General features: G+C 37.7%; 2 protein-coding genes across 3 annotated transcripts; both read left to right on the top strand.

The window, feature by feature from the left end:
• The first annotated feature begins 1,563 nt into the window (after positions 1-1,563).
• LOC121785354 (protein SCAR2-like) lies at positions 1,564-9,297 on the top strand. 2 transcript variants are annotated; one of them, XM_042183743.1, is made up of 9 exons: positions 1,564-1,836; positions 2,870-3,033; positions 3,345-3,468; positions 3,565-3,688; positions 4,353-4,417; positions 4,511-8,429; positions 8,511-8,660; positions 8,744-8,851; positions 8,936-9,297. In XM_042183743.1, exons 1-9 carry the CDS (start codon positions 1,682-1,684, stop codon positions 8,984-8,986), a joined length of 4,860 nt encoding a protein of 1,619 aa, XP_042039677.1. In that variant the 5' UTR covers positions 1,564-1,681; the 3' UTR covers positions 8,987-9,297. The 2 variants fall into 2 exon arrangements, with proteins under 2 accessions (XP_042039677.1, XP_042039686.1); XM_042183752.1 differs by lacking the exon at positions 2,870-3,033 and having other exon boundaries at positions 1,708-1,836.
• Positions 9,298-9,791: 494 nt separating this feature from the next.
• Positions 9,792-12,970, top strand: LOC121760104. Its single transcript, XM_042155717.1, has 4 exons — positions 9,792-10,086; positions 10,183-10,252; positions 10,336-10,445; positions 12,718-12,970. Exons 1-3 carry the CDS (start codon positions 9,907-9,909, stop codon positions 10,389-10,391), a joined length of 306 nt encoding a protein of 101 aa, XP_042011651.1. The 5' UTR covers positions 9,792-9,906; the 3' UTR covers positions 10,392-10,445; positions 12,718-12,970.
• Positions 12,971-13,244: the final 274 nt, after the last annotated feature.

The following is a 13,244-nucleotide window of genomic DNA, read 5'->3' as shown; positions in this document are numbered from 1 at the left end:
TCCTTCGGTCCCAGCCAAATGACATATTTATTTTTCACATATATTATAGAATAATAATACTTTATACTAATAAATAGTTAAAGTGGATACAATGTAAAGTAAGAAAGAGAATAATATAAAAGATAGTTCTCTTTTCATTATTCTCTCTCTCAATTTACTTTCCATTCAGTGTAACTATTTATTTATTTACACAAAACACATGTGAAAAAAAAGACTGGGACGAAGGAGTATAAAACAAGCTTGTTGATACAAGGGTTTGGTGATGCACGTTCGAACTTCATATTAATATGATGTTTTAGGCTAAGTTCTTATGGTTTTATTTTTGGAATACTTTCTAAAAGGTCTCGTACTAATAAAACAGGGATTGCACTTATATGTTAATTGTACATTTTATAATTCTTGATTGTGAAATGTTTGAATACAAAAAGTTAAGTGAGATTAATTGAAGTCAATGATAAAGGAAAAAGGTAGAATCTAGATATGTATTGGGACTAAAGTCTAATTTTAGTCTCTTACATTTGCCCTAAAATTGTTTTGATCCCTTATATTAAGTTTGTAACCGTTTGGTCCCTAACATATTATTTTGGTACTTTTTTTATCTCAAACATATTGTTTTGGTCCAAAATAACCATTTTTTGTTAAAATTAACAGTCAAAATGTTTGATCAATGTAATTTATGACTAAAGTCCAATTTTGGTCCCGTACATTTTCCATAAAATTCTTTTCGGCTCCCATAAATTAAGTTTGTGGCCTTGTTTGGGACCAAAATGTACCAAAACAATATGTTATGGACCAAAATGTTACAAACTTAATGTAAGGGACCAAAATTTTTTTTAGGACAAATGTTAGGAACCAAACTTAGACTTTAGTCTTTCAAGAAATACAAAAAATCAAGAATGAATTAGTGAAATTCGTTTGAAAAACAATCGTGTTAATTAAATTTTGGCACTAAAAACATGTTCATAACCGTTTGAGTGTCGATTGGATTGATGTAAAAGTAAAAATGGCGATGACATCTAAAATTTATACATGGATAATGTTCTATTCATCTATTCTCTTCAATACTTAAACTATGTCGTCCTAACTTATTTACAAATCCAATTAGTTTCTATTAACTTTTTATAACTAAATTTTCTTTAATTTGGCCTGAAATAGTTGATGGAGTTTATAAATGAAACATGCGAAAAATTGCGGTATTATATGCAATCATCGCAAAAATTAAATTAAAAGTTACTTTACTATGTCGATTCACTTGTTCAAATGCCAAATTTGGGGTAAAATTTTAGTACTAGTATGAAATGAAATCTAGATATTTTTCAATTATTCTACTCTCAATTCGCCTTGAATTAATCCTCGCCCCTAGATTGAAGTGACAACTTGTTCATAACTTTCTAAAAACTTTTTGATAAACACATGCACATGCCCACTATTTATTTCTTCCATTATTACCTAAATCGAATAAAACAACAGATAATTACAAAATACTCCTAAAAAATACTATAGATAAGAAAATCAATAAAGAAAAAGTAGAAAAATTCCAAATTAAAAAAGTATAGTTTCTTGTCTGCTATTTAGCATTAGTCAAACAAAAGTCCGCTCCTCCCAAAATCCTCTCCACATTTGCAAAATTGATGAGTCAAAATTCCGTTGGATTTGATTCCTCGGCGACGAAACTGCAGAAATGCCGATGAATCGCTACGAGATACGGGACGAGTACAGCTTGGCCGATCCGGAGCTGTATCGAGCCGCCGACAAGGATGATCCCGAGGCCTTGCTTGAAGGCGTCGCCATGGCTGGCATGGTCGGCGTCCTTCGCCAGCTCGGAGACCTAGCCGAGTGAGTTTTCAATCTTCGATTCGAGTTCTTGCTCTGCAGTTTTGCTGTTTTTTTCGTGTTTTGGGTGGAAATTTGAGGAATTAGGTGTTGTGTGGAGGTAATGATGAGCTCGGAGATGTTGGTGTCTGTTGCTTGATTTGTTCTTCTGCTTCTGTTTTATGTATGTCTTTATGCAGAATGTGATCACTGTTTAGCTTCTGCGGTTTTTTTTTCCGTTGGTGTTGGTTGTTAATACTGTTCTAATCTTCACTTGAATTTCGGTTTTCTGTTGAAATTTAGGGATTTAGGGTTTGTGTGGTTTTGTACAGTTGGCAGATTGGCAACCTGGATTCTTTGTTAAGTTGAATGATGCTAGTTTTATGGTTCATATAATTTGTTTTGTTTATCTTAGTTCAATTCGTGGTTTGAATTAGTCTGTGGAATTTCAATAGCTTTGTTGATGAGAAGCCTTGGAATCGACAATACTTATTACGGTTACACTCTTGGTCCGTGGTACTAGGCTACTAGCAATTGATAAGTTGATAACGTTAATTGGAGTTTTTTTGCTATGATCTTCAAATTATGGAGAATTATATACCTCTAGTTCGAATGTAGTATTTTCATGCTCGCATTGCATGATACCACACAACAATCTCAGAAATGAGGGGCCATTTGAGTTGGAAATGATCATGTATCTCATGGTTTTTGTAGTCTCAGGTTTTGTTCTCTGCACCAGAAGGTGAAGCAACAAAGCTTCATTTTTTTACATGTGATCAAGGGCCTATGTGCCTACAAGTTTGTTATTCAAGTTATGAAAAGTCTTAGGCACTCTTAGCCCATTGAACATTAGGTAATTGCAATAGAGTTCCATTTTTCCTTCTTTGTCCCTTTAATTAAAAATGTTAGCTTTCATCCGTCGAAACAATTGATCTTCTGGAGTTTATACTTCTTTTCCTTTTCTTGCCTGAGTTGAAGGGTGTACTGCTTAATCATTTTCTAGAAAGATCTATAAGTTAACAGGAAAAACTTCTCGTAATTGTTGTGGTTATTAAAGGTTTGCAGCAGAGATTTTCCATGATCTACATGAAGAAGTGATGGCTACTGCTGTAAGAGGGCACAGTTTAATGATACGAGTCCAACAGCTTGAGGTTGAAGTTCCTTCAGTTGAAAAGGCACTTCTTTCCCAAACTGACCTTTCCTCGGTCTTTTACAATACTGGTAGAACTTTATTTTCATTATATTGTATCTCGATATCATCCCCATTTATGCTTATAGCCAAAGAATTGTAGGATTCTAGATCCTTCATTTTGTTATGAACCGGGTTACAGGGGCTTCTTAATTTATTTAACTTAAAATGTTTCACAAAGCAATATCTTATAGAGGTGACACTATGGGGTTATTCGTGGTTTTCAGGGGCTTTCTTTATCTATGGAATCTGTCACTCTGACTCTCACACTCTCCCCCCCTCTCTCTAGCATCTTCTGTTTTCTATGATATAATCGTTTTTTATTTGACATGTCATGTTCCAGGTGTTGATTGGCATGCTAATATACAATTGGAGCAGAATCTGGTCACACAAGGAGATTTTCCTCGTTTTGTAATGGACTCCTATGAAGAATGCAGGGGTCCTCCTCGACTATTTCTTCTAGACAAGTACGGAGCGATCTTTCATTCGTTAAGTTAACTGAATAACATTTCTTTCAAAATAATATTCATATCTTTAATAATGTTATTGATTTTTTCATTTAGGTTTGATGTTGCCGGTGCTGGAGCATGTCTAAAACGCTATACTGATCCTTCATTCTTTAAATTAGAATCATCTGCAACAGCTACTGCAAATGTCCAAAGGGAAAAGAAAATCAGGAAAGCAAAGGTGCATCATTTTCACTATTTGTAGTGCTAGTAATAAATAGTTCTGAATAACTTGAAATTCTATTTTCTCCTAGTGCATATGGTGTTGCATGTAATGATGTTTTGGTATGTTTAATCTCAAATCCAAACATATGACCTTATAAAGTACTACCTCCGTCCATCCCCTTTTGCCATTTTCGTCCGTTCACCAATAAAAGTCACATTTACTCTTTACCAAAAAGGACCTCACTCTCCACACTAACTTTATCCCACTCACATTTCATTATAAAACTAATATATAAACTTAGGACCCACCTTCCACTAACCTTTTCAACTCACTTTCTTCTACATTTCTTAAAACCCGTGTCCGGTCATACGTGCCATTGTATTGGTGGACGGAGGGAGTACTTATTAGATTTTACAATATCAATGATACTTTAAGCAAACATATTAAGAGCTTTTAATTTTGACTAGAACATGAGATCGGTATTGTTTTTTCCTCCTACGGGAATATTAACTCATCCTAGCACAGTAGTACTAATATTTTGCTGCTTGAAATAGTAAAACTAGATCTGATATCTTGCATTGATTTGTTTTTTCCTTTATCTTGAGAGTTGAGTGAGGTCTCCCCTCTGGGTCCCATACTGTATTAGACATTTATTAATAATTCCCTGGTAATTTAACAGAAGAAAGGACCACATGCAAGATATGGAGGAACTCCTGAAACTTTGCAAGAATCATCACATGCAAAGTAAGATGATCTTTCTTCTATCATATAATTCTTGTTTTCATTGATTATGCATATGAGCGATAAGTGACTCATGTGATTCCTAAACTTTTACAGACTCCATCAGCTTTTACTGAAGGAATGTGTTGAAAATGGTGTTGGCAAACCTGCATACCGTGCCAGATTGAAAAGGAGGCCATATGCATTCCCGTTTAGCTTAAAATCTGGGAAGAGCTACATGGAAGAATTATTAAAGAATCCGTCCCCCGAGCATAAATTGCTTCATGGGGTCACTGTGAGTTCACCCTTGCGGATGTCTATGGATGATCAAAATGAATCTGTACTTGAACTCAGATCAGTGAGTCCTGGCAGAGAAAGTGAAGGAAGCAAAAGTGATTCTCCATTTGCAGATAAAGAGGAAATTTTGCCGAAATCATCCTCGAATCAGAGAAATGATGCTTTGACAGATATCAGAACATATGGGGTATCATCACTTATTAATATTCTTACAGATGACATCCCGTCCGTTTCTGATGAGGAGACCAGTGGAAAGGATATAGCTATATATGGGGAAAGCAAAATGGAAGGCAGCTCAATAGGTTACCAATCGGATGAGGTTGCCAGTGAGATAGACAATTTCGTGGATGCACCTTCAACCATGGAATCAGAAATGGATACGGACTCTGAGTTGAAGGTGAAGAATAAATTTACCTCGTATAGGAAAAATCAACCACAGGCTTCTCTGAAAAATGAAGCACGTTCCAATTCTCTGTCATTAGATTCTCAATCCACTGGAGACTTCTCAATATCCGATGAGGGGAACAATTCATACAAAAAGGAAATATCTAGCTTCTTATTTTCAGACACTCCAAGAACCTCAGCTGAAAACCCACAAATAGAAAAATTATCTGCTGATGGATTTCCATCTGCTGATGTTCCTGAATTTGTTCTAGTTAATTCATCATCCATCGAGAGAACTCCGCAACATTCTCGTGCGGACAATGCTTCAAAACCTGTGCGTTCTAATAATACATTATGTGGCAATGACTCAGCCCCTGAGAACAGGCCTGACTTTGAGCAGCCTACTTGTAGTTCGAGCAGCAGTACTAAATCAGGTCCTACTTTACCTCATTATGATTCAAGAACAGTTGCAGTAGAAGGAACTTTAAGAGGAGCTAAGTCAGATGAAACATTCTCAAACTCTGATGAAGATGAAGAAAAGAGAGACCTGATTTCAGATTCTCAATGTTCTCCCAGTGCTTCTCATTCCAAGTCACTGAAAGATGATTCTCAGAGGCCCTCTTCTGGAGAACATCTTCGTGGTGAGATACCTTGGAGGTCACCCTATGCTGCTATTAGTCATCATACCTCTGATAGTTTAGATGCTATATCTGCTCATTCGGTGCGTGAAGATGACTCTGATCAGAAGGATCTTAATCAGTTTCAGAATATACCTTCCACAGTGAACACTGATAATAATATTTATGAACACAGAATTGATACTGAAGTGATCTTATCAAAGGAGAACCCAATTCCAGGTAAATTGGACAAAAAGGTTGCGAAGTTGACTGAAAACTTTGCAAATGATTACATTGAAATAGCCCATAACGGAGACAATGTCGCGTCAGAAGTTTCTGAAGGAGACGAAAGAGATCTAAGTAGCGATTGTTATTATGAAGATCCAAATGTTGTTTCTGAAACTTTGGACTCTGAAGAGCATTGCTCTAATCAGATCAGCACAGGGACTTTAACTTGGCCGGGTATAAGTCAAACTCCTATTTTGTTGGAGGAAGGTCTTGTTACTCATGAAGGACCAACAGCAATAAATGGAACCTCTAAACTTGGATGCCCCAAAACTTCAGAAGTTATGGGGTTGCAGATAGGGATAACAGATGATGTCAACCCCAGCGGTCTTTCAGCTCCAGAAAATTCATTTTGTATGCCGGAGAAACTTGATGATTCTTCAGGGATATCTTACACCACAGAAAGGGATGGTATCAACCTCGACAGTGGCATCGCTGAAGTAGAACATTCTGAAGTTTCTAGCTCCACATGTTTGAAATTACCGAATCAAATGACTGAGTCATTAGATGAGTTAGACCCAAGTACAAATCAATCTGAGAATGCTAGGATTGCTTGCTCTACACCTGCAGTTTCTGACAATACTATCTTGGGGAATGTCAGTTCACCCTCAGGCCTTAATATATTGGTTGAAGAGCATGTTCCTTGCTTTCAGGATCTGGGTCTGGGTGTACTTGAGGATCATGCAACCAGTCTCTCTGGATTGAATAGGGAATCAGAGGTGGAGGAGGAAGAAGGGAGTGATATTTCAGGAAGTCGTAGCGATTTAGTGGAGGATGTGGATGACAGAGAAGCTGCTGCACTAGATTTTGTTGCAGTCTGTGAAACGAAGCATGATGATCTGGGCCAGGGTGTACTTGAGGATCATGCAACTAGTCTCTCTGGATTGAAAAGGGAATCAGGGGTGGAGGAGGAAGAAGGGGGTGATATTTCAGGAAGTCGTAGCGAATTAGTGGAGGAAGTGGATGACAGAGAAGCTGCTGCACTGGGGTTTGTTGCAGTCTGTGAAACAAAGCATGATGATGATCTCAAACGGGAAGGATCGCATACTGATTTTGGTTCACGTATTGATTCTGAAGCGGTTGATATGGTTAATGCTTCACAAATTCCGACTCCTCTGGAGCAGAGTGGCCTAGATGCAGAAGATGATTCTTTCCATCAAAGTAGTCTAGAGAACATAGTCTCTGATGTTGACTCATTACACATCACTTCAGTGGCTGAAGAATCGGTCTTGCCAGAAAATATTGAATTACATTCTGCCGCTATTGAAGACACTTTGCCTGATATTGAAATAATAAGTTCAGAGTTGTCATCTGCATTTCCTACAACTCAACTGCAGATGTTGGATCATGATAATGACAAAGGATTTGACAATTTTACCTCATCATTTCCACCTCCTGACTATTCACCTTCAGTGCCGGCACTTCCAGGTCTACAAAACTATGGCACTGATGCCTCTGCGTATCCCAAGGATCCATCGGGGTTAACTTTCCCCCTTGGTAATTTCCCCCCTGAAACTAATCAGATGAACCTACACAAGTCACCTTCTTTGCCACCTCTCCCTCCACTTCAGTGGAGGATAGGCAAGCCTCAGCATGCCTCGTCTACTACAGAGGTAGAGAAAATGGAAATCAAGGAAGTATTTCCAGAAGCAATCTTTCCTCCTGAGATCTCCACAGGAAATGTTAGTTCCGTGCCTGAACACTGGAAATACTCTCGAATTCAGAAGATGGTTGGCCTCCCACAAAAATTAGAAAACGAGCAGGACCAGGTGCAGCTACAGCCACAGCCACTGCAGCAACTTTTGAATCCTACAATGGAGAAAGAGGTCCCATCACCAGCTGAAGAAGTTGAAGTTGCTGAAGGGAGTCAAATGGTAATATTGCCTAGGAATCCCTCGTCTACTACAGAGGTACAGAAAATGGAAATCAAGGAAGTATTTCCAGAAGCAATCGTTCCTCCTGGGATCACCACTGGAAATGTTAGTTCTGTGCCTGGACATATGAAAGAATCTCCAGTTCAGAAGATGGTTGGCCTCCTACAAAAAATAGAAAACGAGCAGGACCAGGTGCAGCTACAGCCACAGCCACAGCCACAGCCACAGCCACAGCAACAACTTTTAAATCCTACAATGGACAAAGAGGTCCCATCACCAGCTGTTGAAGTTGAAGTTGAAGTTGCAGAAGGGAGTCAAATGGTAAAATTGCCTATTCAAATAGTCCCACAGTCCACATTAAAAGAAGAGGGTGATAACATGGATCAGGCTGTTCATCCACTACCAGAAGTAGAAACACCGCAGCAAAAGCAGCAGCTTCATCTTGTATTGCCCATTGAGGAGTGTGTAGTTCCTTCACCAGCTGTGGAAGATGGAGTTGCTAAAGGGTATCGAACAATTAAACTTCCTCGAACTTGCAACCCGGTTATTGGTTCTGTTGCTGCTCTTGATAAGAGTAGAGTAAGTATCCTTAGTTCCTTCGATTGAAATCACAATTAGTTTTCCCCTGTCTAAGTTATTCTTGTTGCAACTTATTTGCAGCTGCGGAAGGTTACTGAACAAGTCGGACCTCAGAAACAAAAGCAAGAAGTTGCAACTTATTTGCATCTGCGGAAGGTTACTGAACAAGACAGACCTCAGAAACAAAAGCAAGAAGGAAGAGATGCTCTCCTGGATCAAATAAGGGCCAAGGTACGATTGAACAGATATAATTACTGCTACGCAAACTTTACAGCTGTTTATGGTGAACGCTCACATCCACCTTTATTGGTCAGTCCTTCAACCTGAAACCTGCTGCAACAACAAAGCCTAGTAGCATTCCGGGACCTAACACCAATCTTAAAGTTGCTGCAATTCTGGAGAAAGCAAATGCAATTCGCCAGGTCTCATTCTCTTTACCTCAGACACCCTATTGTCCTAGTTTTGCGCTGTTCATAGTTATTAACAGAAGCGATCCAATGCTATAGGCCCTGGCTGGTAGTGATGAAGATGATGAAGATAATTGGAGTGATTCATGAATATTGCCTGCTAGTTTACTCCAACCTGTCTTCCTTCCTCATCCGCCTCAATCTCTTTAAGTTTCCACCTGGACGTTACCGGGCAAGAGTCGATTCTGTGTAAATATGTTCGACATACGGAGAAAGCAAAAGCTCTGCGAGCACTATCTGGTTCGGTTGCTGTATATGTATGTTGGAGGATGAGTAGTGTAACAAATTTTTTCAAGTGTATAAAGCATGCCCTTTTCGATTTTGTCTTGGTGAATACTTGCTCGAATAGATCTGTAGAAGATACATCATTAGTTGAAATAGCTAATTATTTGTTTCTTTCACTCGTGTCAAAATTATTGAAATGCGAGTCATAATTTATATATTCGTTTCATTATGAAACATGAGCGGAACGAGTTATGGAATGTGAGGTCGTCTAGTAAAAGTAAAATATTATTGAAATGTGAGTCATTATTTATATATATTCGTTTTATTATGAAACATGAGCGGAATGAGTTATGGAATGTGAGGTCGTCTAGTAAAAGTAAAATGAGACTCCTATTGGTGGAGTATCAAAATGGCTAAAAGGGACTACTTTTACGAGTAAAGGGAGTATGTAATAAAGCCTATGTTACTTGTTAATTGTTACTTACCGTCTTACCCTTGGGAGAGTGTCACGATGTGATCGAGTAACCGAACACTCTTTAAAAGCTTTTTCACGTTGAAGAAGTGTATGGGCTTGAAAAGATATCTATGGGCCTTTATTTGGAGCCCACTTACATTGACAGCCCATCAGTTAATACGACTTATAAATTCTCTCCCGCCAAAGGAGAAAGAAAAAAGAGAGAATTAAGTAAATTGGAAAATCATCTTCGCAGTTGAGGGGAAGGCGGCGGAAGCTGAACGATTGCAAGAACGAAAATTCCGACGATTCGAAGGGGAAGAAGCCAGAGATGGAGGTTGGACAGGCGGCGGATAAGCGAGGGCTGCCGCTGTCGGAGGTGGTTGACGACTGCGTACACCGCTGGTTCCAAGACACGCTCAAGGAGGCGAAAACTGGCGATATCAATATGCAGGTGCTCGTCGGTCAGATGTATAATTGTGGCTATGGCATCTCCAAAGACGCTAACAAGGTATTACTTGCTAAAGCTTGCTCAATTTAAGATGCTTGATTTCCAATTGTTTTCGGTTTTAGGGATTTTGTTTAATTGTCAACTCTGCCAATTTAGGGGAAGATTTGGATACGTAGGGCTTCCAGAGTCAGGTCTTCGGTCTGGAAAGTTAGCAATAAACGACCCGGTTAGCTTTCTTTGTTGTTATTTTTAATTAATTGAAATTTGAGTGTTAGTACTTAGGAGTTGTGGAACTTGTTATCCTTACAGGTTATACTGCGAGTGATTCAGATTCTGATTCAGAGTCAGATTCAGATACAGATTAATTGGTGGGTGATTCTTGATCCAGCCAGCTATGTGCTTTGTTAATCAACTTGAAGGTGAGTTGCTGTTCTATTTAATGGAGCTTGATTCCAATTTTACTTTAAACTGTAACTTTGTTTCTGTGATTTTCATCATTTTTCTTATGTGGCTTCTGCATGTACTGGACCGAACCTCTTATTTTACGGCTTCTTGTTAAACGATTATCCTTGTGCTGGTTCTACTTACTTATGTTAATGTGCTTTTTCGGATTAAAATGGCAGTCATTTTGTCTTATTTCCAATGGCATATGATTTAGATTTTAGGTCATGGAAATAAATAGCATCATTGTGGCATTTGATGTTTTGTGCTTACTTGTAAGCCACTAGTTGTTGCTCGACACTGTCATTTTGTTAAATTTCAAACCAGCGAACGACTTGTAAGCCCATTGCTAGAGGCAAAGCAAATGAGAGTTAATAACTAATTATAGGATTTAACTGCAGCTTCACCTTAACATATCAAGAGCGTTTGAAGAAAGTTGTTTGTGGAATCGATAGAGCAGAATATCACACTCCAATCATATTTGATATGTGATTCCCAATCTGAATTAGTTGTAGTGACTCATGAATGCTGCCACTGGGTTGTGAGTTATGTCTTGCAATTAAGCACCTGCTCCATCCAAGCTGAAATAACATTAAGCTGTTATGGAGTGAAAGGCACGAAAAGAATATCTTTGAATAAGAACTGGACTGGATATCAATTGACTTGAAACACTGAAACAAAGACACAATCCTCCAAAAAGGCAAAACTATACAATTGATTTTTTTCTGATTCATTCCTCAAAACCTCCATAGTATATGTAGGAGTTTACAATATATGAATCTCACCAAACTTGCACCCAATTGATTCAAATCAATTCTTATTTATTCAAATCAAGTCTAATTTATTCAAATCCCTCCATATCCTACTTACTTAAAATAGGGAAATATAGTGCATAGAAAATATCATAGTCAACACTTGTGGTTGAATTTATTCCTATTTATTTGCTGCTGAATTTGTTCCTCATATATTCAAATACTTCAAATCTTCTTTATTCTATGCATGGGGATTGATATCATAAGCACCTAAACTGGATTATTTAGAAAAAGGTTAAAAGTTTTTCGTGGTATACATCAATCTTCAGAGAGAAGATTTCATTCATGGATAACTCAAGTGATGAATGATTTAAGAGGTAATCCTTGGGGTGGATAAAGTAATCTATTTGCTGGTGACAGAAAACTTGAGTTGAACCACCTGTTGCCCTTAAAGTATCCAATTCAAGGTTAGGGAACTCTTCAGCCACCATTCAAATAATAGTATTGGAGGTATATAAGACTAGCTGCCATAACATAACGTGGGCATTTTTTACACACTTGTCCCATATTTAATATTTTCAGTGGTTGAGAGTAAGATGAGGGCATTTAGATTTTAGGGGAATTACTTTCTGGATGCATCTACTTACGCCCATGCAGTATCTCCATACACACACCTAACATCCCCAAACTGCCTCAACTCTTAAGTGATACGGATCATCTAAATACTTGTGCTCTTTGTTTATTTTGAGCTACACTTGGACTAGTTATGACTTATGAGTTGGGCTATTTCTGAAGTATATGTATTAGGTAATGTTTTAAATATGCCTGAAATCATTAGTTAGGATTTGGAGGGGGTTTAATTCAGTAAATGGAAGAATTGCTAAACAGGTGGTACACGTACACCTTTAGAAACTGTTCATATTTTTTTTCTTTTATATATCTTTCTTCATTGTTAATAAAAACCATCAGCCTGGTGCTATTTATTTAGGGTGTTGATTAATGATCTACGGAAAGAATGAAATGGTGCTAGCTTGTTAGCGTGAAGGAGTCCGTTAGCATGTAGTTTGGTCACGTTAATTAAGGTTGCCTTTCTCTTGGTATTCTTTGAGTGCACGGTGACATTCAAAGGTGTAGATGGACACCACTTCATTTAATCTGGTAGACTCACAAATGAAGAATAAAAATTACTTAAAAGTCTCTTCGAGAGTACAAGTAAATGCGATCAATCTTAACCATTAAGTCGTGAATATGATGAAACGTAGAACTGCATTGGACCTTTGTAGTGGCGTTTGAATTATTTTCCACTTCTCTTCCTTTCTCACAGCTTACATTTTGTCTTGGTGATTATCATGGCATGCTGTCTTGCATTGGCTCTCCCTTTTACATATGCTCTACAAACTATGTACATGTACTTCCGTAAGGCACAGAACTTGCATCCTCGATTTCAGATCTGAATCAGATTTTTGATGATCCAATCTGTGTCGAAAATCTAATGCAGGGTTGATGAAGATGTTGATGCGCTAAATTTATTCGTTGTGTGCTTGATGCAATCCTTAGCTCGAATATCCTTGTTACAGTTGCTGCCAAAAGGGTGTTTGTGTTTCTGTGGACTCATATGTACTTTTAATTCATGTGATCATGTCAAATTATTAATTTAGCACATGTTTTAATACGCTTGAGCAAAAAAACCAGATAACTTTAGCTAAATGTGCTCTATTATTCTTGAAATTAAAAGATTTAGAAGACGATCATTTGGGGCATAGATGATTTAGTACTTTATAATTTTATCATTTTATGATTTTTAATAGTTCCATTTAATTAGAAAGTTAGTGACTTCATTACCTTGTTTTATTCAGAGTCCATGACTAAAAAAAGATTTGAATTGGTCTTCAAAATTGGCGAGGGAAGTTTCTTGGAAACTCAAATCTATATAGAGAGTTGAATTGGTCTAAAGGAATAATTAGTCTCTAATATCCGTGCAAGATTACCGTACAAGACAATTGTATCGTACAGTTGAAAAAATCA

Source organism: Salvia splendens, chromosome 2, assembly GCF_004379255.2.
Source record: "Salvia splendens isolate huo1 chromosome 2, SspV2, whole genome shotgun sequence".
In the NCBI taxonomy this organism is placed as follows: domain Eukaryota; kingdom Viridiplantae; phylum Streptophyta; class Magnoliopsida; order Lamiales; family Lamiaceae; genus Salvia; species Salvia splendens.
Note: the sequence above shows the minus strand (reverse complement) of the source record. Positions and strands in the feature narration are given on the sequence as shown.

What these genes read in the sequence shown, in the direction of transcription:
- LOC121785354 (XM_042183743.1), top strand. Translation starts at nt 1,682, where the DNA reads ATGCCGATGAATCGCTACGAGATACGGGACGAGTACAGCTTGGCCGAT. An exon ending in AGAAAATCAGGAAAGCAAAG is followed by an intron (nt 3,689 to 4,352) that starts GTGCATCATTTT and finishes GTAATTTAACAG; the next exon opens with AAGAAAGGACCACATGCAAG. An exon ending in CAAGAATCATCACATGCAAA is followed by an intron (nt 4,418 to 4,510) that starts GTAAGATGATCT and finishes AAACTTTTACAG; the next exon opens with ACTCCATCAGCTTTTACTGA.
- LOC121760104 (XM_042155717.1), top strand. Translation starts at nt 9,907, where the DNA reads ATGGAGGTTGGACAGGCGGCGGATAAGCGAGGGCTGCCGCTGTCGGAG. An exon ending in TCTCCAAAGACGCTAACAAG is followed by an intron (nt 10,087 to 10,182) that starts GTATTACTTGCT and finishes CTGCCAATTTAG; the next exon opens with GGGAAGATTTGGATACGTAG. An exon ending in AGTTAGCAATAAACGACCCG is followed by an intron (nt 10,253 to 10,335) that starts GTTAGCTTTCTT and finishes TTATCCTTACAG; the next exon opens with GTTATACTGCGAGTGATTCA.